The 21,579-nt window shown below is 37.0% G+C and overlaps 1 protein-coding gene, 1 non-coding gene and 1 pseudogene across 2 annotated transcripts; 2 read left to right on the plus strand and 1 right to left on the minus strand.

Moving 5' to 3' along the window:
- The first annotated feature begins 13,473 nt into the window (after window positions 1–13,473).
- Window positions 13,474–14,666, plus strand: LOC150032831 (uncharacterized). Its single transcript, XM_090307042.1, has 3 exons — window positions 13,474–13,908; window positions 14,088–14,383; window positions 14,474–14,666. Exons 1-3 carry the CDS (start codon window positions 13,474–13,476, stop codon window positions 14,664–14,666), a joined length of 924 nt encoding a protein of 307 aa, XP_090163168.1.
- A 4,347-nt stretch (window positions 14,667–19,013) lies between these two features.
- Window positions 19,014–20,012, plus strand: LOC150032832 (uncharacterized; annotated as a pseudogene).
- Window positions 19,602–19,705, minus strand: LOC120092308 (small nucleolar RNA R71). Its single transcript, XR_005486014.1, has one exon. It is a non-coding gene; the product is annotated as a small nucleolar RNA R71 (small nucleolar RNA).
- Window positions 20,013–21,579: the final 1,567 nt, after the last annotated feature.

The following is a 21,579-nucleotide window of genomic DNA, read 5'->3' on the forward strand; positions in this document are numbered from 1 at the left end:
GAGGATTCTGTCTGCTTGGCTTTAGTCTTTGACTTGAGCATTTTGTCAGTTTCAAACTCAGTGCTCTAACAACTCTAATCTTCGCCCTCTACTGGCTTCGATCTTAGTACATGACCTGAGGATTTTGTCGGTTTAAACCTCAGTCTTTGACTTGAGCATTCCGTTGGTTTCAAATTTAGTGCTCTAACGGCTTTAATTTCTTCCCCTAATTGCTTCGATCTTAGTATGCTACCTAAGGATTTCGTCGGTCCCAGCCTCAGTCTTTGACTTGAGCATTCATCGGTTTCAAACTTAGTGCTCTAACGGCTTTGATCCTTCTCCCCCTATTGGCTTTGATCTTAGTATGTGACTTGAGGTAACTATCGCCTTGGCTTTAGTCTTTGACTTGAGCATTTCGTCGGTTTCAAACTCAGTGCTCTAACGGCTCTGATCTCCACCCTCTATTGGCTTCGACCTGAGGATTCTGTCGGTCATAGCCTCAATCTTCAACTTGAGCATTCCATCAGTTTCAAACTTAGTGCTATAACGGCTCTGATCTCTCCCCTTATTGGCTTCGATCTTAGTATGCGACTTGAGGATCCCACCGGTCCCAGCCTTAGTCTTTGACTTGAGCATTCCGTCAATTTCAAACTCAGTGCTCTAACGACTCTGATCTTTGTCCCCTATTGGCTTCGATCTTAGTACGTGACCTGAGGATTCCATCGGTCCCAGCCTCAGTCTTTGACTTGAGCATTTTGTTGGTTTCAAACTCAGTGCTCAACTGGTTTTGATCTCTGCTATCTATTGGCTTTGATCTCAGTGTGCGACTTGAGGATTCCATTGGTTTTGGCTTGAGTCTTTGACTTGAACATTTCGTCGATTTAAAACTTAGTGCTCAACTGGCTTTGATCTCCGACTCCCCATTGGCTATGATCTTAGCGTGCGCCTAAGGATTCCGTCGATCTTGGCTCGAGTTTTTGACTTGAACTTTCCCTTGGTTTCAAACTCATTGCTCAACCGGCTTTGATCTTCGCCCTCTATTGGCTTCAATCTTAGTGCGCAACCTAATCTTGCATACAAGGCAAAGCTGTTGAGTTTTATGTCTTAAAACTCGTGGTTTGTAAACAATAGAACGTATTTGGAAAATTCAATAAGTTGTTATTGAATATATTATTTTTTAGAAATCCAATAAATCTAATCCCATGACTATTATATGAGTACTTGAACTTTATGTGGAGACATACAAGTGGATCAGGTTTGAGTAAATAGTCAAAATAATCTATAGTATATGAATAAGGTTGGGTGCCTTATTCTAGTAACACTATTGGATGCGACCTACTCTGTAGTTGTTACAGAGAGTTGTACAGTGCTACAAACGAAGTGATCCTAATTCGTTCATATTGGGACATGAAGAGTGGGGGCTGAAGAAACTCTATTCAAGAGTACCTACGAGCGGAAGCGGATCTTTCCAATTCATTGTGACTGAATTTCCATGTATACATTCAAACATACTAATATGCATTCATAACGCTAAATTACTGGCATGCTCAAAGGAACAATAAATAAGAGATCGAAAGATCATACCAGTTGAAGACTTTTTCTTCACAGCAAATCTCGCTATCGCTGGAATGACAAGCTTTCGTTCAGCAAATCCCAATCGTCTACCTCGAACAATCTCCACATGAACAGAAGAAACGAGGACGACACCACCACTCAGAGCCCTTAGTATTCTCGGAGTGAAAATCCAAAGGGTGGGCTTTGTTCAGATTTGGTAGAAGGGAGAAGGAAGGGAGATCGTATACAACGATCAAGCAAGTGGGAGAAAGGCTCGTCTATTGTATAGATAAAATGCTTGATCGTTTAGGTGAAATATACGATCGTGTAGAAAAATGTAAGCGATCGTCTAAATGATACTTTAGGAAAAGCTAACCGATCGTCTAGAAATATCGGGTGCTAAACAATCGTTTAGAAAAAGGTAAATGATCTTTTAGTAAATAGCACGTGTTGGTGTAAGCGTTAAGTGATCGCTCAACACTATCGTATAGGTAAGCGATCATTCAGCACAATCGTATAGACACTGATTTTACTGAGCGATGACACACTTTAACATTATGTCGTGCATCTAATGCTTAACACATAGTGAGCTATTTAAGTGTCTCAAAGCAATTCTTCAACTTACTCATCCGTTATGAAAACAGAAGAGACACCGACCTATTATTCCTTAACCATCCAATTAATAGACAATGAATATATTCACATTATATTCATAACCTATGGATTAATATCATATATTAACCATAGAATTTTTCCTTCACTAGACATAAATCATATTTATATCCAATTTTCTCTAAATTAATGTATCTCATACATGAAGTTAATTATATCATATATAATTAATTAGTTCAATATATCATATATAATCGAACTCCCTCTTGTCAATTTGAATATTTCAAACTGATCCAAAAACTGATTCTCAACTTGTATCCAAGCTACCAAGGGGACCTTATGAACTGACTCGAAGCTCCAACGGTACGTGAATAACTGACTAAACCCTTTAGCCACGATATCCACCATCTGTTAACTGCCAAGCATTCCACTAAAGACCGACAGTTGAAATCTTCTTACCATAGATATATTTCTATGTTCATTGGATATAACCAATCATCGATACGATGAACCTTCACCGATGCTCGTAAGTATAGCTAAGCCAATTTACCATTTTTTCCCTATAGTTACATCTTACTCCTTAAGTACCACTGATCCCTCTAATGAACAATACAACATAGTTCTACTATGTGTGAACACCTCTCGGGCCATGAGAAGGTGTATGGCGCCACATCGTTAAGCCCCGAGACTAGCCCTTAAGAGAGAAATCTATCTATTTACCCCTACTTCGGGGAAGGAGTGAACTCCATCTTGTGAAGCTGAATTCCCAGCTCCCAAATCAGACGAATCCTCAAAGTGGTAGGTTTGAGTCGGGGCTCTGGCCACTCGCACCCATGCAAATCAAAAGAATGCCCTCAATGGCAGGAGTTCCTAACTCACTCAAGATTGAGTTCATATTACCTTTGGTCATCCTAGTGAAGTGAAGTCTCTGTCATGAACGGAGTTATATGATGAGACATTAACACTTCGAGGTCAGGTCTTATACAAACTATTTATATAGGACGCCTTCGCTCACATGTCCCCTACACGAATGATCATGATCAGACCATTTGTGACAAGTCACAACGTTTGTAACTATTCCACAAAGCGAGCCGCATCCGTAGCATTACTAGGATAAGGTTTCCCTCCTATATCCATATACTACAGACCATTTTGGTTGTCACTTAAGACATAATCCACTTGTATGTCACTACATATATGCTTAAGTTACATAAAGATAACCAGGGATATTAAGTTTATTGGTTTGTGATAAAATAAAAACATCTAAATGTTCTAAGTCAAGAAGTGAAGTAAATATCATATATATTATACATCACAAGTGTTCTTACAAAATTGTTTACAAACTACAGGACACGAGACTTTAGGGCACAAACTCTAACAGAGGGTCCTGTGCAAATGGTTTTTGTACAAGATTGGACCACGAAACCAGTCACTCTTACTTTATAACGTTGTTTACTATTTAAGACTGACTATTTCAAAGTGATGACCTAGGTAACTTAACCTTAATCCTGAGTTAACTATGAACTCCTGTTTATTCGGGATTATCCTTTAATCTGCAAATGGTGAGAATAGACCAAATGTCTCTGCTCAATAAGCCTCCCATTTTGGGGATAAGACCAGATAAATAGCTGCGGACATAGGGTGCAAGACGGAATTCACTCCTACCCGATTAGGGTTAGTAGAGATGTTGTTCCCTTTAAGTGCTGATTCTGGGTCTTGAACGAGAGGCCTCACCATCTCATTGGCCTAAGAGGGATTCGATTTGTTGATTGGATCAAAAATCAATTGTTCATTAGGGGATCAATGGAACTTGAGAAATAAGAGGTAATTTTGAGGGTAAAACAGAGATTCGACCTAGCCGTTATTACGAATAATCTGTGAAGAGTTAACTTACTAATCATTGTTAAATTGAGTGGACATAATATATCTACAGTGAGGGGAGTTCAGCTATGGGCTTTAATGGAATCACCCATTAGTTAACGAATGGGGGTTAGTTCGGTCTAATGAGTTTAGTCGATTAATCTCGAATGGTTGGAGCCCATGATCTGTAGGTCCGCGAGGTCCACCTACTAGCTCGTAAATGGATTAGCTCTAGAGTAGCGTGACAAGTTAATTTGAAGTGTTCAAATTATAATAAAATGGAATTGGAGAAATAGTATTTAAATATTTGAAGATGGAATTGTGTAAATTAATTTAATATTTGATATTAAATTAATTAGAATTATTTAAATTATTATTTATTAATTTTATTAAGAAAAATAATTTTGTAAATTATTTTCAATTTTATTAAAAGAATTGATTTATGAAATCAATATTTGAAAAATTGAAAAAGAAGAAAAATTCACAAAAATAGAAAATTGGCATTTTCCATTACTTCTTCAAGTAGCTCACTAACAACCTACCATTTTCAAGCTTCATTAACTCCAAGCATGAGCTGCATTTCATGCAGCTAATCTCTTTGCACGAGTGTTTGCAATATATTGAAGAGATTGAAGTGATTTTGAGGTAATGCAACTGATCAAATTTTTTTCTGAAAAATTCGTGAGAAGAAGCTGTTCTTTTGCTGGGTTGTTGTAGTGAGTTTGTCTCCAAATTCCCTTAATTCAAGCTTATTTTGAGTCCCATAACTCAATCTAGAGCACCAAGCGGATAGTGGAGAAGATCTTGGGATGGTCTACAACAAGATTCAGAGGAGATTTACAGCTGGATTCAAGCTTTGAGGAAGTTCTACAAAGGTATGTCATGAAACCCATTTATTTCTACTGAAGCATGCTTTTATTTCTGCCAAAATTAATGAATTAGAGTGCTTATGGATCTTGGTCACTTCCGCTGCACGATGGCATGTTCCAACAAAAGCTTGGACTTCATCATGCAAAGAAGCAAAGCAAGGCAGATTGAATTTGACTATGCAGTAGGAGTAGAGCCCAGGGAACTGGAGTTGATCTAACAAATGAGGCATACCAGGCGGACCAGACAACTTGAACTTGATCTCGCATATGGTGCGGAGCCATGAGGATTGAACTTGATCTTGCATACGAGGTAAAGCAAGGCAGACCAGACTTGATCTCGCAGATGAGGTGAAGCCATGAAGACTAGACTTGATGCAATAAAGTCACATCAAACTTGTCTTTCTGCCAGTTTCATTGGGCTTAATTTCCACCCTCTGCATGATGGAAAGTACAAGCAAGCAATGAAAGTAATTAGAATCAATAAACACTCTAATTACACTTAATTTGAATTCTAAAAGCATTTAAACATGGTTTTATCAAAGAATAGAGTTTCTAGAACAATTACCTTTGAAGAATCCTCCAAATCCGAGCTACTCCACAAATTTGTGCTTCAAACTAGTAATAGACCACCAAGAGTGTCTTCTCTACTTTTTTCAGCCTTGGATTTGAGTGGTAGAACTCAAGATTGAAGTGAATTGTGAAGGGAGATGAAGAGTGTTTGAACAGAAACTATTTTCTGCAGAAAATTTGAAGTTCATCAAGTATTTTTTCCCTTACAAATAAAAATTGAAGTGTTTTTATGTATATGATACATGCAATTAATCAGCCATCATGTTGATAGCCACTTCAGTTAGCATTATAAAAGTGGTATAATTGTTGTTTTTAGATTAAGCCACAAAACCATAGAAATTTCCACTATTGAAAATGGATTTTTCCATTGATTTTCAATTTGTTTGGTTTAATTCAAAATTAATCAAAACCAAAATTCATTTCTAAAATTGAATTTGATAAATAAAATAAATTTTTTATGTTAATTTAATATCAAATATCAAATTAATCAAACACTTAATTTAAACATGAATCCAATTCATGTAATATCTAAATCAATATTTAAATATTTTAAACTCTCCAATTTCATTTAATTTCAACAAAATTAAACATTAATTATATCAAATATAATTACGCAAATCCTAATTTGAAATTGAACATTTCAAATTCAAACCCTAATTTGTAAATTGAATATTTCAAATTAAAATTCAATTTGAACACTTCAAATTGAAAACTTAATTTTGATTTTGAACATTTCAAAACCACTCAATTCACTAATCCAAGGTGTTCATATTTTACGAGCTAGTAGAGGGACCTTATGGATCTACAGATCATGAGCTCCAACGATTTAAGATTAATTGGCTAAATTTTTTAGACCGAATTAATCAATATTCGTTAACTACTGAGACACACCACTATAACTCGATAGTTGCACTCTCTTCACAGTAGATATATTTCTTTCTACTTGATTTCACCATAATTAGTAAGTCGACCCTTCATAGGTTGTTTGTAATAACGGCTGGGTCAGTTGCTGTTCTACCTCCGAAATTACATCTTGTTTCTTAAGTTCCATTGATCCTCCAATGAACAATTGGTTTGTGATCCAATCACTAAATCAAATCCCTCTCGGGTTAATGAAAGGGTGGGGCCCCTTGTTCAAGACCTGGATTTAGTACTTAAGAGAGCAACCTTTCTACTAACCCTAAATTGGATAGGTGTGAATTCCATCTTGCACCCTATGTCCCCAGCTATCTACCTAGTCTTACCTTTGAAATGGGAGGCTTATTGAGCTGGCGCTGTTGAGCCAACCCTCACCTACGCAAACAGGAATGCATAGTTAGTTCAGGATTATGGTCGAGTTACCTAGGTAATTTTATTCGAAACAATCAGTCTTAAACAGTAAACATTGTTTACAAAGTAAGAGTGAGTTAATTCTTGATCCGATCTTATGCAAACTCATTGCATAATACACCCCCACTTCTCATGTCTCCACATGAACGATTCAATTTCACATCGTTTGTGCTATCTACAAAGCAAGTCACATCCAATAGTGTTACTAGAATAAGGTACCCAACCTTATTCACATACTATAGACCGTTTTGGATTTTTACTCAAACTTGATCCTATCTTTATGTCTCCACATAAAGTTCAAGTATTCATGTAAAAGTCATGGATCTTTAGTTTATTGGATTTAGTCTTTATAAGTGCAATTTACACATTCAACAACTTTATTGAATAAATGTCAATAACATCTTTGATTGATAATAAAATATGTTTAACTTTACAAATTGCGAGTTTTAGGACATATAACGTAACAAACTCCTATTTGGACTAAAATTCTAGTGGATGAATATATACAGTGTTGAGTAATGAGGGAATAAATACAATAAGCCAGAGCATCAGATACCTAGTACTTCTCCCACTTACTCTAGTTCTATCTATACCACAATCCTAGTCCCACTAGATGACTCTCAAACACTATAGCCGAGAGGGCTTTTGTAGATGGATCAACCAAGTTATCTTCAGAGGAAATATGCATGACATTCACGTCTCCTCGGTGTATGATCTCCTTGATGAGATGGTACTTGCGCTTGATGTGTTTTTCGCGCTTATGGCTTCTAGGTTCCTTTAAGTTTGCAACTGCTCTACTATTATCACAATGCAGGGTGATCAGAAGATGCATATTTTGAACTACATTCAAATTAGTCAGGAAATTTCTGAGCCATACTACTTCTTTGGTTGCTTCACCTACAACTACATACTCAGCTTCCATGTTGGAGTCAGCAATACAACTTTGCTTTATATCCTTCACACTATAGCTCCTCTGTTTAGAGTGAATACTAACCCTAAGTAGATTTTCTAGAATCTATATTGGTTTGAAAGTCAGAATCAATGTATCTAGTAAGGGTCAGATCCTTCGCACTATACACAAGCATATAGTCTCTCATTCTCTAAAGATACTTGAGGATGTTTTAAACAGAAGTCCAATGATCTATTGGGATTGGGGTTCTAATTCTCCCGGGGTCTTGTAGTTTGTAAACATTGTACACATTGTTATTAATAAAATAAGTTATTTTATTTTGCATTTACTCAAATCCAATAAACAAAGATCCGTGGTTATTGTATGTAAATTTAAGCATGTATATGAGATATACAAGTGGATCATGCCTTAAGTAATAACCTAAAAGGTCTGTAGTATAAGAATAAAAGAGGGATACCTTATCCTGGTGACACTACGGATACGACCCACTTTGTAGAGGTTTACAAGTATTGTGAACTACTACAGATGGTATGATCTTGACCATTCATGTGGAGACATGCGAGTTGGGGTGTCCTATACAAAGAGTTTGTATACGACCGGACCACGAGATGATTCATCTCTTTATATAACGCTGTTGTAAATTAAGACTTATATATCACTTAAACGACCATAGGTGACATGACCTTAATCCTGAGTGTTTTGGAAACTCCTGCTTATGAGGGCGGTCCTTTGATTAGTATGGGTGAGAGTGGGCAGATTGGCAACTCAACAAGCCTACCTTTTTGAGGATTTGTCTGATTGGGGAGTTGGGAACTAGTTACAAAAGATGGAATTCACTCCTTCCTCGAAGCAGGGGTAAGTAGATAGATTGCTCCTATAAGGGATGATTCCGGGTCTTGAACATAGTAGCCACATCCTCTCTTTGGAAGAGAGGACCCAGTCATAGTAGGACTATGACTTATTGTTCATTAAAGGAATCAGTGGTACTTAAGGAGTTAGATGTAACTACATGGGCAAAATGGTAAATTCGCCCAACTGTACTTACGAGCGATCTGTGAAGAGTTATCACATTGTTGATTGGTTCATATGGACACAGAAATATATTTGTAGTGAGAAGAGTGCAGCTGTCAGTCTTTAGTATAGTGCGTGATAGTTAATGGATGGTGGATCCCATGACTAAAGAGTTTAGTCAGCTATTCACATACCGTTGGAGCTTCAAGCTACAGGTCCATAAGATCTTCTTGGTAGCTCAATGGATTCAAGTTGAGAATCAGTTCTTGGAGTTGATTTGAAGTGTTCAAATTAACAAGAGGAAATTCAATTATATATGATATAATTGGTGTGATGTATGAGATACATCAAGTGGAAGATTAATGTAAATATGATTTACATTAAGTACCATAAAATAGAAAAAGAACTATGGTTTGTATGTTTCATGAGATGAAATATTAAAACTATAGGTTATAAATATAATATGGTAAGTTGGTTATCATATTTATTTATAATATATTAATTATTTGATCATTAATTCTTTTTCTCTAATAATCAATTGAGTGAGAGGTTATTGGTGGTTTTATGACAACCGTGAGATAAAAGGAAAATTGTTTTTCTAAATTTAGAAGGGTTGCCTCATTTAGAAATAACTCACGGAGAAGCTATCAAGTGAAAGAGTTTCACTAAGCTATAGCTAGCAGAGACTAAACGATCGTGGAGTTTTGACTATACGATAGTTCATCAGCTGATCGTAGCTAAATGAACGAGTGGCTTTATCTATATGATAAACTGTCATTTACTAAACGATCGAGCACATCGTCTATACGATAGACAACTTCCTATCTCCCGCTTGCTCGATCGTCTACACGATCTTTGTTCTCCAGTCTCTTCCTCAAGCCAAGATCATACAGAGCCCACAACTGCTGGATTCTCACACCGAGAATACCAAGGTAACCATTGTGGTGGTGTCCTCACTCACTGCGTGAATCGAGTGTGACTCGATTGGTTTCTTGGAGGATATTCACTGTATTCGTTGTGTTTGTGCTGGTGATCGTGTTGTTCCGGTCGTTGCATTCATGTTGCTGTTCTTGGACGCATTAGATTGATCGAGGGAGTTTGAAGAATGATTCTTCAAAGGTACGCATATTCTATTCCTTGATTCCTATTATAGCATGATGTAATTTTGTTTTGTGCATGACCTGTTAGAATTGTGTTCAATTCAAATGGAATTTGGAACGATCCTTCCGCTCCTCATAGAAATCCTCATGTTTGGTTTCCTTCATGACCATATCTAGGATTGGACTGAAATCTGCTGATGATTCCAATTGCATAGCATATGTCAAGACGACTACAAAACATGGCATACATTAAACTCCCTATTGCTGATGCATATGAAATTTGTTTTAAATCTCAACTTCTTGAGGTGTATTAGGGCACTGTTCTTAGACAGATGAATTCCATGCCTTAAAAGGTAATATACCTATCTTAGAATCCTGCATTTTATATCTAGACAACATCTTGTCTATATAAGACGTTTGAGATAAAGCTAAAGTTTTGTTTTTGTGATTTCGAACTATTTGGATCCCAAAACATACTGTGCTTTTCCCAAATCTTTCATTTGGAATTGCTTAGCTAGCTATCTCTTAATGTCAGCAAGAAAATCTACTTCATTTCCTATTAGTAGAATATCATCAACATATAAAACTAGAAAAACTATAGTTTTGTTGACGATCTTCTTATAAACACAAGGTTCGTCAACGTTCTATTCAAAGCCGTAAGATTTGATCGCAGTGTCAGATCTCATATTTCAGGATCGAGACACTTGTTTCAACCCATAAATGGATCTATTAAGCTTGCAATTTTTTTTGCTCTTGACCTTATTCTATAAACCCTTCTGGTTGAGACATATAAATACTCTCTTCAAGATAGCCATTTAAAAAGGTTTTCTTGACATCCATTTTCCAGATTTCATAATCATAAAATGCGTCAATGGATAAGAGTATCCTAACAAACTTGATCATGGCAACCAGAGAGAAGGTATCTTCATAGTCTACCCTCTCTCTTTAGGTAAACCCTTTTGCCACAAGCCTAGCTTTGTAGGTCTGTACCTTACCAGCTTGGTCTTGTTTTCTTTTGTAGATTCACTTACAATCGATAGGTTTTATCCCTTCTGGTTGATCTACAAGATCCCAGACTGAATTAAAGTACATTGACTTCACTTTAAGGTCCATGGCTTTTATTCGCTAGTCCTTATCCACATCACCCATTGCTTGTTTAAAAGTCAATGGATCCTCTAATGCATCATCAGGTATGATGATCTGAGTTTCAATTAAACCCATGTACCAGTCAGGCTGTTGCACAACCCTCCCACTATGTCGAGGCATGCTTAACTTTTAGAAGGATGTGAAGTACCAGTCTCACCAACAACTCTTGTTGATGGTCTTGCTCGATCAATACCTCTTGTTGATTTATTTGTAGTTTCTCTGGTCATTTCGCTTAATACTAGCCTACTGCAAGGTTAATGATCTTTAATAGGAATGTAGAATTTGTCTATACAAATACTTTATCTTCCTGATAACATTGGAAATGTGCTATCTTCTTCCGATTAACCCAGGATTGTTTAGCTACTTAATTTGGTCAAATTGATTATTTTATTGGACTCGAGTGTACAATCAGTTGGATTAATTTGGGTTTGTTAGTTTAGTTTGGTTTCGATTCAATTCTCGAGACTCGTATTGTAATTCTATGAGTTTTATTATGAATTGATGAGAATTTATCTTGAGCATATTCTTCATTTTTCGTGTATGGGATAATTTGAAAAATTAGCTGTGCATGTTTAATAGATTGCTTTGATTGGCCCTAATTTGTAATCGTTATGTAGTCGTCACTTAGAAGCATGAGTTAAGTTAGTTTGTTGTTTTAATTTGGGATTCCATTTAGCAAGCATTTACTTTTTAACTTAGATAAATCTCGCTCAATTAATTGGTTAGATGATGGAAATCAATTAATTGACTTAGCTTTGCCTTGAATCTTAATGCTTGTTGATTGATTGATTAGTTGAGGATTCTCACTTTTCTGTTAATTAACGTGATTTTATGGACTACTCGGTAAGATTCTAACCGAGTAGGCTCAATTTTAATTCAAATATTCTCACGCATCTTTTGATGAGTCCATGATAATTTTGTGCATTCGTTTACGTTGCACACTTTTTATTCTCTTGCAATTTAATTCACAACTCTTCACAGGAAACCCACCTCCCTCCCTTTGGTTACTTCCTACAAGTTCCAATATTTAAGGAATCCATATTCAATCCTCTGTGGTTCGACCCCAGACTTACTACTGTACTATTAGTTAGTATAAGGGGCTAGTTCGGTGCATACAAATTTTAGTTGCATAGGCGCGGATTCACGGATGACGGTGAATCTGACAGCCCACCAAATTGGCACCATTTTCGAGGAGCCGATGGAATCCTTGATTTTTGAAACTTGTACTGTTTATCCTTGCTAATCAATTTTTCCTTTTGGTGCATGTCCCACACTCCCAAAGGTGCTAAACAATTGTATTTTGTAGATATTTCTAGGGAGGAGCGGAGAATTAGAAGAGAAAGAAGATAGTAAGCTGCGCTTGATAGAGAGATTTGTGTTGGAGACACATCAGGAGAAGAAAGGATTCCTGAATATTTTCCAGTGATGGTGGAACGAGAAAAAAACCCTCAAGGAGCTTGCAACACCTGACTTCACTCAACAACCCTTGTGCATATATCCTAAGACAATAGGTAACTTTTAGCTTAAATCTGGCTTAATTCACTTACTTCCTGTATTTTTTGGCCCACAGGGCGAGGATCCACACAAACATTTGAAGGAATTCTATGTGGTGTGCAATGGGATGAAACCTAATGGAGGAGCAGACAAATATGAGAACATTCCCCTTTTCATTGAAGGGAGATGCCAAGGAGTGGCTCTACATTCTTCCACCAGGGAGCATCACATCCTGGGAAGAATTGCAGAGTTCTTGGAGAAGTTCTTTTTTGCATCCCGAGCTACTAGTGTCAGAAAGGAAATTTACAGCATCATGTAGTTCGATGGGAAGACCCTTTATGAGTATTGGGAATGATTAAAAAAGACCTGTGCCAAGTTCCCCCATCATCAGGTCTTAGACCAACTCTTGATCCAATACTTTTACGAGGGACTAATGCAGACCGACAAAAGCAGCATAGATGCAGCTGCAGAAGGAGCCTTAGTCAATAAAACCTCAACTAAGGCAATGGATCTAAGAGCTACAATGGCTGAAAATTCTCAACAGTTTGAAACTAGAGCTGCAGTCAGTGTCAAATCCGCCAATGAGGTAAGTGAACGTAAGAAAGAAATATCTGACTTAGTTTCTATTGTTAAGTAGTTGGAAAAAATGGAGATTTCACGGCCCACTACTATTTGCCAAGTATGTAATGGGACTGGCCATTCAGCTGATGTTTGCCCAAGTGCTCTGCAAGGAGCAATTCCTGAGGTAAATGTCATTGGAGGCTACAATTACAATAGGCAAAACAGAAGGTGGGACCCCTTCAATCAGATTTACAATCTTGGGTGGAGAGACCACCCAAACTTCAAATGAGGAGACTAGAATGAGTAGACTCAGCCTCATTATGGAGCTTTGTCTGGTTCAGGTATGTCCTTAGAAGACATTGTTAAAAGCCTTGCTGACAACTCTTTTAAGTTTCAACAGGATACACAAAATTTTTAGCAGGATACAAAGAAAGCCATTGAAGCTTTGGGCACCCAACTCTCATAGCTAACCACCTCTATGAGCATATTGGAAAGACAATCTGGCAAACTTCCATCCCAGCCTGAGTCAATTCTTAGAGAAAATATTAGTGCGGTCACGTTAAGAAGTGGCAAGGAGATGGAGCCACCTGTTGAGTCCGTGAAAGAACTAAAATTGGAGAGTCCAAGAATTTCTTCTTCAAATTCAACCGTCTTACCACCACAAAACAAACAGGGAGTATCTTCTCACACTTATTCTTCTTTAAATGCGTATGTGCCTAAAGCGCTTTTTCCTTCCAGGCTTGCAAGGCCAAAGGAACCTACTGCAGACAAGGACAAGGAGCTTTTGGAGATGTTTAGAAGGGTAGAGATAAATATTCTTCTCCTCGATACCGTCAAGAAAATTTCTAAAGATGCCAAATTTCGAAAGGAGCTTTGCACGAGGAAAAGACAAGCCAAGGAAAAAGAGAGGATGGTAGTAAGTCAATCTATTTCTGCGATCCTTTAGAAAAACTTGCCAAAAAACAGAAGGATCCATGTATGTTTTCTCTCACTTGCATTATAAGAAAAAGAAAATTTTATAGAGCCATGCTAGATTTGGGCGCGTCAATAAATATTATGCCTTATTCAATTTATCAAGAATTAAAATTAAAGGACCTAACTGAAACTGAAGTTGTCATTCAATTAGTTGATAGGCCTTTTATATACCCATTAGGAGTCATAGAGGATGTCCTAGTTCAGGTCAATGAATTTCTTTTTCCTGCTGGTTTCTATGTTCTTAAAATGGAAGAGCCCACATCTATCTCATCTGCATCTATCTTACTTGGTCGGCCTTTTATTAAGATAGGCAAGACTAAGATTGAGGTGGATGAGGGCGCTTTATCGGTGGAGTTCGATGGTGAGTTGGTTAAATTTGATATTTTTTATGGCATGAAAACTTCCACCATAGGGCAAGTACATTCTTTGTGCCAGATTGACATGTTTGACTCTCTTGAGTAGGATGTTTTGGGACGTCTATGACGACGATGAGGATGGCTCAGGAGATTTGATCCCCTTGGAGAGCTTGCCACCTTGTCTATGACAGAGCCGGTACGTATGCCCTTATATTCTGATGATGAACCCTTTGACAAGGTGCTTCCTTTTATTTTGCAAGCACCTAAATTGGAGTTGAAAGAGCTTCCAGACTACCTGAAGTACGCCTATCTGGGGAAGTTGAGACCTTTCCTGTTATAATCTCATCGAGTAAGCCATCAAGTATTCCATTGAGCATCGAGTATGTGATAGTGGTTGCAAAATCCAGTTCCTATTGCTCTACTTCTTCACTTCTTTCTTCAATTACATCTTAATTGCAACTCTAATGACTCCAATCAAATTACAGATACTTAAACACACATTAAGGCCCATCAAACAAGAACCAATTACAAGAATTACAACAAAATTGAAGAGAAAACAATGCCAAAACTCAGAAAAATCATATCAGTTAATCATTTTCATACAGCTTACTAAAACTCAAATTAACGCTAATTGAATGCTTAAATCACGCTCTGATACCAATTGTTAGGATCTACTAGCATGCAACAGAAGCAAACAAAATCAATAAGCACTCTAATTATATTTAATTTGAGTTCTAAAAGCATGTTTAAACTAAAATTTAAGAAGAGGGTTTCTTCACAACATACATTTGATAAATTCTCTCAATTCCAAGTTGCTCTTCACGTGATTTCAGCTCCAATTCAACAGTGAATCACCAAGAGATTTTCTCTACTATTCTCAGCCTTGAATTTGAGTGGTGGAACTCCAAAATAGAGTGAATTTGTGAAGAAAAAATGGGTTTTTGTTAAGAAGAAGAATACTGTAGCAAGAACTTTTCCAGCGGCTAAAAAACTCTTGATCACATCTTTAAATTGAAGAGGTCTTATATCTGATTCACATGAAAACACTAAAGTTCAACAACACTGATACTTCCATCACCTGAAATTAAGTGGGCAAGGTGTGTAATTGAAGAGGAAACACCTCCTACTTCACAAAAGTGGGATGTTTCCACTTTTTTTTTTTTTCAAATTTCTATTTTCTTTTTTATTTGTTTTTAATTTCAATTAATTTAAAATTAATTAAAATCAAAATCAAAATTTCAAATTCTAAATTTTGAAATAAAAAGAGAAATTAATTTAATTTTAATTAATTAAACATAATTAATTAATTAAATAATAATTTAATATAAAATATTAAATTAATCACACACCTAATTTAAAACATGACTCCTATTCATGTAATTAATATTTAAATCAATATTTAGATATTATAAAATCTTCAATTTCATTTAATTTCGATAAATTAAACATTAATTAATTATATCAAATATAATTATACAAACCCAAATTTGAATTTGAATTATTTAAATTCAAACCTTGATTTTAATTTGAACATTTCAAATTGAAATTCAATTTGAACAATTCAAATTGATATCATTCTAAATTCACTCTATTCATTAATTCAATGTGTTCATGTTTTACGAGCTAGTAGAGGGACTTTATGGACCTACAGATCATGAGCTCCAATGATTTAAGATTAATTGGCTAAAACTCTTTAGACCAAATTAATCAGTATTCATTAACTATTAAGTCACACCATTATAGCTCGATAGTTGCACTCTTCTCACAGTAGATATATTTGTGTCTACTTGATTGAACCATAATCAATAAGTAGACCCTTCACAGGTTGTTCATAATACCGGCTGGGTCAATATTCTATTTTTACCCCTGATATTACATCTTGCTCTTTAAGTTCCACTGATCCTCTAATGAACAATTGGTTTATGATCATTTCACTAAACCAGATCCCTCTCGAGCCAATGAGAGGGTAGGCCCTTTGTTCAAGACCTAGATTCAGTACTTAAGAGAACAACCTTTCTCCTATCCCTAAATAGGGTAGGCGTGAATTCCTTATTGCACCCTATGTCTCCAGCTATCTTCTCGGTCTTACTCCTGAAATGTGAGGCTTATTGAGCCGGCACTGTTAAGCCAACCCTCACTTATTCAAATCTAAGGATAATCCCCAATAAAGAGAAGTTCATAGTTAGCTCAGAATTAAAATTGAGTTACCTAGGTCGTCTAAGCGAAATAATCAGTCTTAAATAGTAAACAACATTATAAAGTAATAGTGACTTATTTCTTGGTCTGATCTTATGCAAACGAAATAGTCAGTCTAAAATATGACGCCCCCACTCCTTATGTCAATACATGAATGAATCAATATCACTTCGTTTATAGCATCTTTACAACAACTTGTAACAACTACAGAATGAGCCGCATCTAATAGTGTTACCAGAATAAGGCACCAACCTTATTCGTATACTATAGATCATTTTGACTATTTATTCGAATTTGATCCGCTTTTATATCTCCGCATAAAGTTCTAGTATTCATATAATAGTCATGGATCTTAGTTTATTGGATTTAGACATTATATGTGCAATTTATAGATTCAATAACAACTTTATTGAAGTAATGTCGAATAACATCTTTATTGATAATAGAATATGTTTAACTGTACAAACTACGAGTTTTAGGACATACAATCCAACACATATCTCCCACCGCTTTAGCTGAAATAACCGCCTCGGTTCCTATCTTAAAGGTTTCTTTGCCTTTTGTAAGCTGTCTCTAGGAACTAGTTTCCTGAGCGAAAGTACAGATATGATTAGCGGCACCTAAATCTACTATCCAATTCTTTTTTTAATCATTTTCCACTAACCATGTTTCAATGACAAGTAAATCATATTTACTTTGTCATGCTACTTTCATAACCTTATCTATGAAGTTCAAAACTTTTTTATTTGTAGATGAGTTGGGAGATAAAGGACATTCTTCTGTTAAAACAAATTTAGAATCATCATTTTCTAGTACGTTTAAATTACATGTTAAATGATTAAAACTGTTAATGATAACTTGTAGAAATACAAGTTATTTTAGCTCTTAAGTTGGAATAACTAAAGTTTTTAATGATAAATTCTCCTCATTTTTAGAAGAAACGCATGGAATTACTCAAACATTAGCAAACTCATGCAAAAGGATGTTTATTACTAAAATACTGCGGCACTAACACATTATATTGCAGGATTTCAACAAGAGTCTAACGCATGATTAAGAAAGTGTCGTAGGCAAGTTCTAACGCATGGGCCATGCGTCGGAGGGATTCAACGCAAAGAAGATTGATTGATTCAGGCTATTTGTGTCAAATCACCACTTGCAAGCATGGGCACCTACAGTAGGCGGCGTCTGAAAAGCTTCTGAGTGTCAGGTGGCTGACTAGGGTATGGACTTTAATGCTGCCCATCACCAAGCTGGAGATGACCAACGCCTATAAATAGATGAAATCTCTCAAGAGTTCGGAGTTCAGAAATTTTAATTTCTCACTCTCAGTATTAGCTTAGTCGTAGTTTTAGATCTTTAGAGCTGTGATGTGGTGCCAAGTAGAGTAGAAGAAAAGAGAACCACCATCACCGCCGATCAAGGAGCAGAGGAAGCCGAGCCTGAGAGAGACACTTTGTCCAATTCTTATACAAGTGATTGTACACAACTAGAAATGAGCCAAAGAGGACAAGAGATTGTATACTGCGGCTTGATCAGTTCTTTTCATCTCATTTATCGCTTTCATCATTTCATCTGATTAAGTATTACTTTTGTAAAGACAATCTGCTTCTTTATAAATTCATATATTTGATCTATCACACTTTGCCATTGTTTATTTCTTGTTTATGTTGGATGCATCTATACTTCATGCAAAATTTCATTTCAAACGCTTAAGCCAACTTGATCAATTGGTAAAAGCATCTTTAGCTTAGACTATTCGAGAGAATAAGTAAGCCATCATCAAGTAGAACGCATAGTACATCTAGAGATAGAATTACTAGTGTTTTATTGCATCCTGTACTATTGTTATTCGCATTGAAAAGTGTCGAATATAGTCTAACGCATAAACAAAGATAAACAAATCATCTCATTCACATCACATTCTAGTTCGTGTACACTCAACTTAGATCGACGCATGCCACTTGCATTAAAAATCCATTTTCACACGACCCATCATTCTCTGCTCAACCCTTTTGTATCTTCTTGTACACACACATAATCTTAGTGTAAATAACACATTTCTCCATACATTTAGGAAATCCCTACAATAGTTACAATGCAAGGTTTGCGTTAGCTTAATCTGAATCCCTGAGTTTGACCCTGGACTTACTAGGAACCTAAATTGGATTTATACTTGGGTCTGATTTAGGAAAACTTGAACGTCAATAAAGAAGTGTTGTGCGTTCTGTTGCACATCTCTAACGCATCAATGCGTTACGAATACATAAACGCATCAAAGTATCAACGCATCATTCATACTTAGAACTTATTTTTCCAAATCATTTTATACAATACACTCCTAGCTCGAATCACGATAGAAACGAAGAAGTTTTTGGTGCCGTTACCGGGGATTCAACATCAAAACTAACCAGAAATTTTGCTTGTATCTTTTGTAGGAACACTTCAGCCTAGGGAGTATTACGAGCTAAGCCAAAGCTTGTAAACGTTTATGAGCAGGGAGAGCACTCCTGAACTTGTATACGACCCCAAGTTTGAAAGGACCTTCCGACGTAGAAACCGATCTAATCGTCGTTATAGGTTGAGGCAACAACTTCTCAGACAACAAAACAGGCAACAAGAAATGGCGGACGAACAGGCAAATCAGAACTTAGCTCAACAACTAGCTCATGCTGCGCAAACTTCGATCCTAATGGCAAACAATAGTACGCGTCCCATGAGGGAGTATGGATCTCTTGTATTGTATGATTTCTCACCAAGGATCATATACCCAACGCCAGATGGGACAAGATTCGAAATAAAATCTGTGATGCTTCAAATGCTCTAAACTGCTGGACAATTTGGGGGTGGTCGTGGAGAAGATCCTCACGCCCACATGAAACGTTTCCTAGAAACGTGTAACTCATTTGTGATTCCTGGAATCACCACAGAAGCGATCAGGCTATCTTTGTTCCCCTATTCTTTGTGTGATGACGCAAAACAATGGGTAAGCTCACTAGAGCCTGGTGAAATCACAACCTGGGAGAAGTTGGTGGAGAAATTCTTGCAAAAATATTTCCCACCTACCACCAACGCAAGGAGGCGTTGAGAGATCATGGACTTTGAGCAAGAAGAAGCTGAAACCTTAAGCGTCGCATGGGAGCGTTTTAAGGGATTGGTCAAAAATTGTCCGAACCATGGATTACCACTAACCATCCAGATGGAGACTTTTTATGGTGGATTGAATAGAGCATCGCAGATGGCAGCCGATGCAGCTGCAGCTGGTGGAATTATGGATAAATCTAATATTGAAGCTAAGGAGATATTAGACCGCATTGCTAAGCACAACATGGAATGGGTGGACGATACGTATGACGCAAGAGCTGATAGAAAGAGGAGATCTCAGAATGTTAATTCTATCGATTCTAATGCAATAGCCACACTCTCTACACAAGTGGCTACTATGACCAACCTTTTACAAAACATGTCATTAGGGAATGCATCAACTTAACAAAAGGTAAATCAGGTAGACACATTTGTGCAACCTATGGTTAGTTGTGTGGGCTATGGAAATCCCCATTCCTACGCTGATTGCCCACAAAATCCGCAATCAGTATGCTTCATTAAAAATAACCCATTTTCAAATACATATAATCCCCGATGGAGGAACCATCCAAATTTTGCTTGGATAGGAAATCAATAGGAGAACCACCCAGGGGCGAACCAGCAGTAAAGGCAAGAACCGCTGCCTGCATTCCAACCAATGCATTAACCACACCAACAACCTTTTAATAGAGGTGCGTTCTGTTGCACATCTATAACGCACCAACGCATTACGAATACATCAACACATCAAAGCATAAACGCATCATTCATACTTAGAACTTATTTTTCCAATTCATTTTAAACAATACACACCCAGCTCGAATCACAATAGCAATGAACAAGTTTTTGGCGCCTCCGCTTGAAAACTTATTAAAGGAGTGTATCGCCCAGATTGATGCATTGCTGAAAAGCCAGGTGTCGTTTATCAGAAACCTGGAGGTTTTGGTGGGACAGATAGTGAGTGAGTTAAAGAATAGGCAGCCTGGAGTCTTGCCTAGCAACACTAAAACCCCTGGGAATAACAATGGGAAGAAGCAATGTCACGCAGTGACATTGCGAAGTGGCAAAGCTCTTGAAGAAAGAACCATGAATCCAAGAAACAACAGTCCTTCAAAAGAATGCAACACACGTTCAATAGCATTAGAAGATCAAAAAGAAAGAATTCCTAAAACCACAAGCCATTCAGAGCCAAGCACGTCTAACACGGGAAAACCTGCGGTGCAGCTGAACGCACCATTCCCTAGATGCTTGATGAAGAAGAATGATGAACAACAATTTAAGCGTTTTCTTGAACTCCTGAGGCAATTGCATATCAATATTCCACTTGTAGTGGCCTTGGAGCAAATGTCAAAATATGTCAAATTTTTTAAGGACATTTTGACAAAGAAAAGAAGAGTCAACGAGACGAAGGTAATTGCGCTAATGTAGGAGTGCAATGCGTTAGTAAGCAACAACCTACCCAAGGAACAGAAGGACCTTGAGAGCTTCATAGTCCCGTGCTCGATCAAAGGGTTGGATGTGGGACATGCGTTGTGCGATTTGGGAGCAAGCATTAATCTCATGCCACTCTCAATCTTCAAGAAATTGGGAATTGGTGAAGCACAACCCACTTTTGTTACTCTTCAACTCGCTGACAGAACGATCAAGTACCCTGAAGAAAAGATTGAAGACGTTCTGGTAAAAGTTGACAACTTCATATTCCCAGCAGATTTTATCATCTTAGACTATGAAGCAGACATAGATGTACCAATTATTCTTGGATGCCTCTTTCTAGCCACTGGGAAAGTTTTAATAGATGTGAATAAGAGAGAATTGACTATGCGCGTAGACAATCAAGAGGTGGAGTTTAATGTGTTAAACGCATTAAAGTTCCCGGATAGTGAAGAATGTCAACTGGACAGAATAAAGTTGCCTGAAGAAGAAGTGACCCAAGTATACGAGGTCCTCGCGTTGGAGGAGAACATGAAAGAACC

This window comes from Benincasa hispida, chromosome 11 (genome assembly GCF_027475165.1).
Source record: "Benincasa hispida cultivar pf3 chromosome 11, pf3_genome.v1.1, whole genome shotgun sequence".
Classification (NCBI taxonomy): Eukaryota; Viridiplantae; Streptophyta; class Magnoliopsida; order Cucurbitales; family Cucurbitaceae; genus Benincasa; species Benincasa hispida.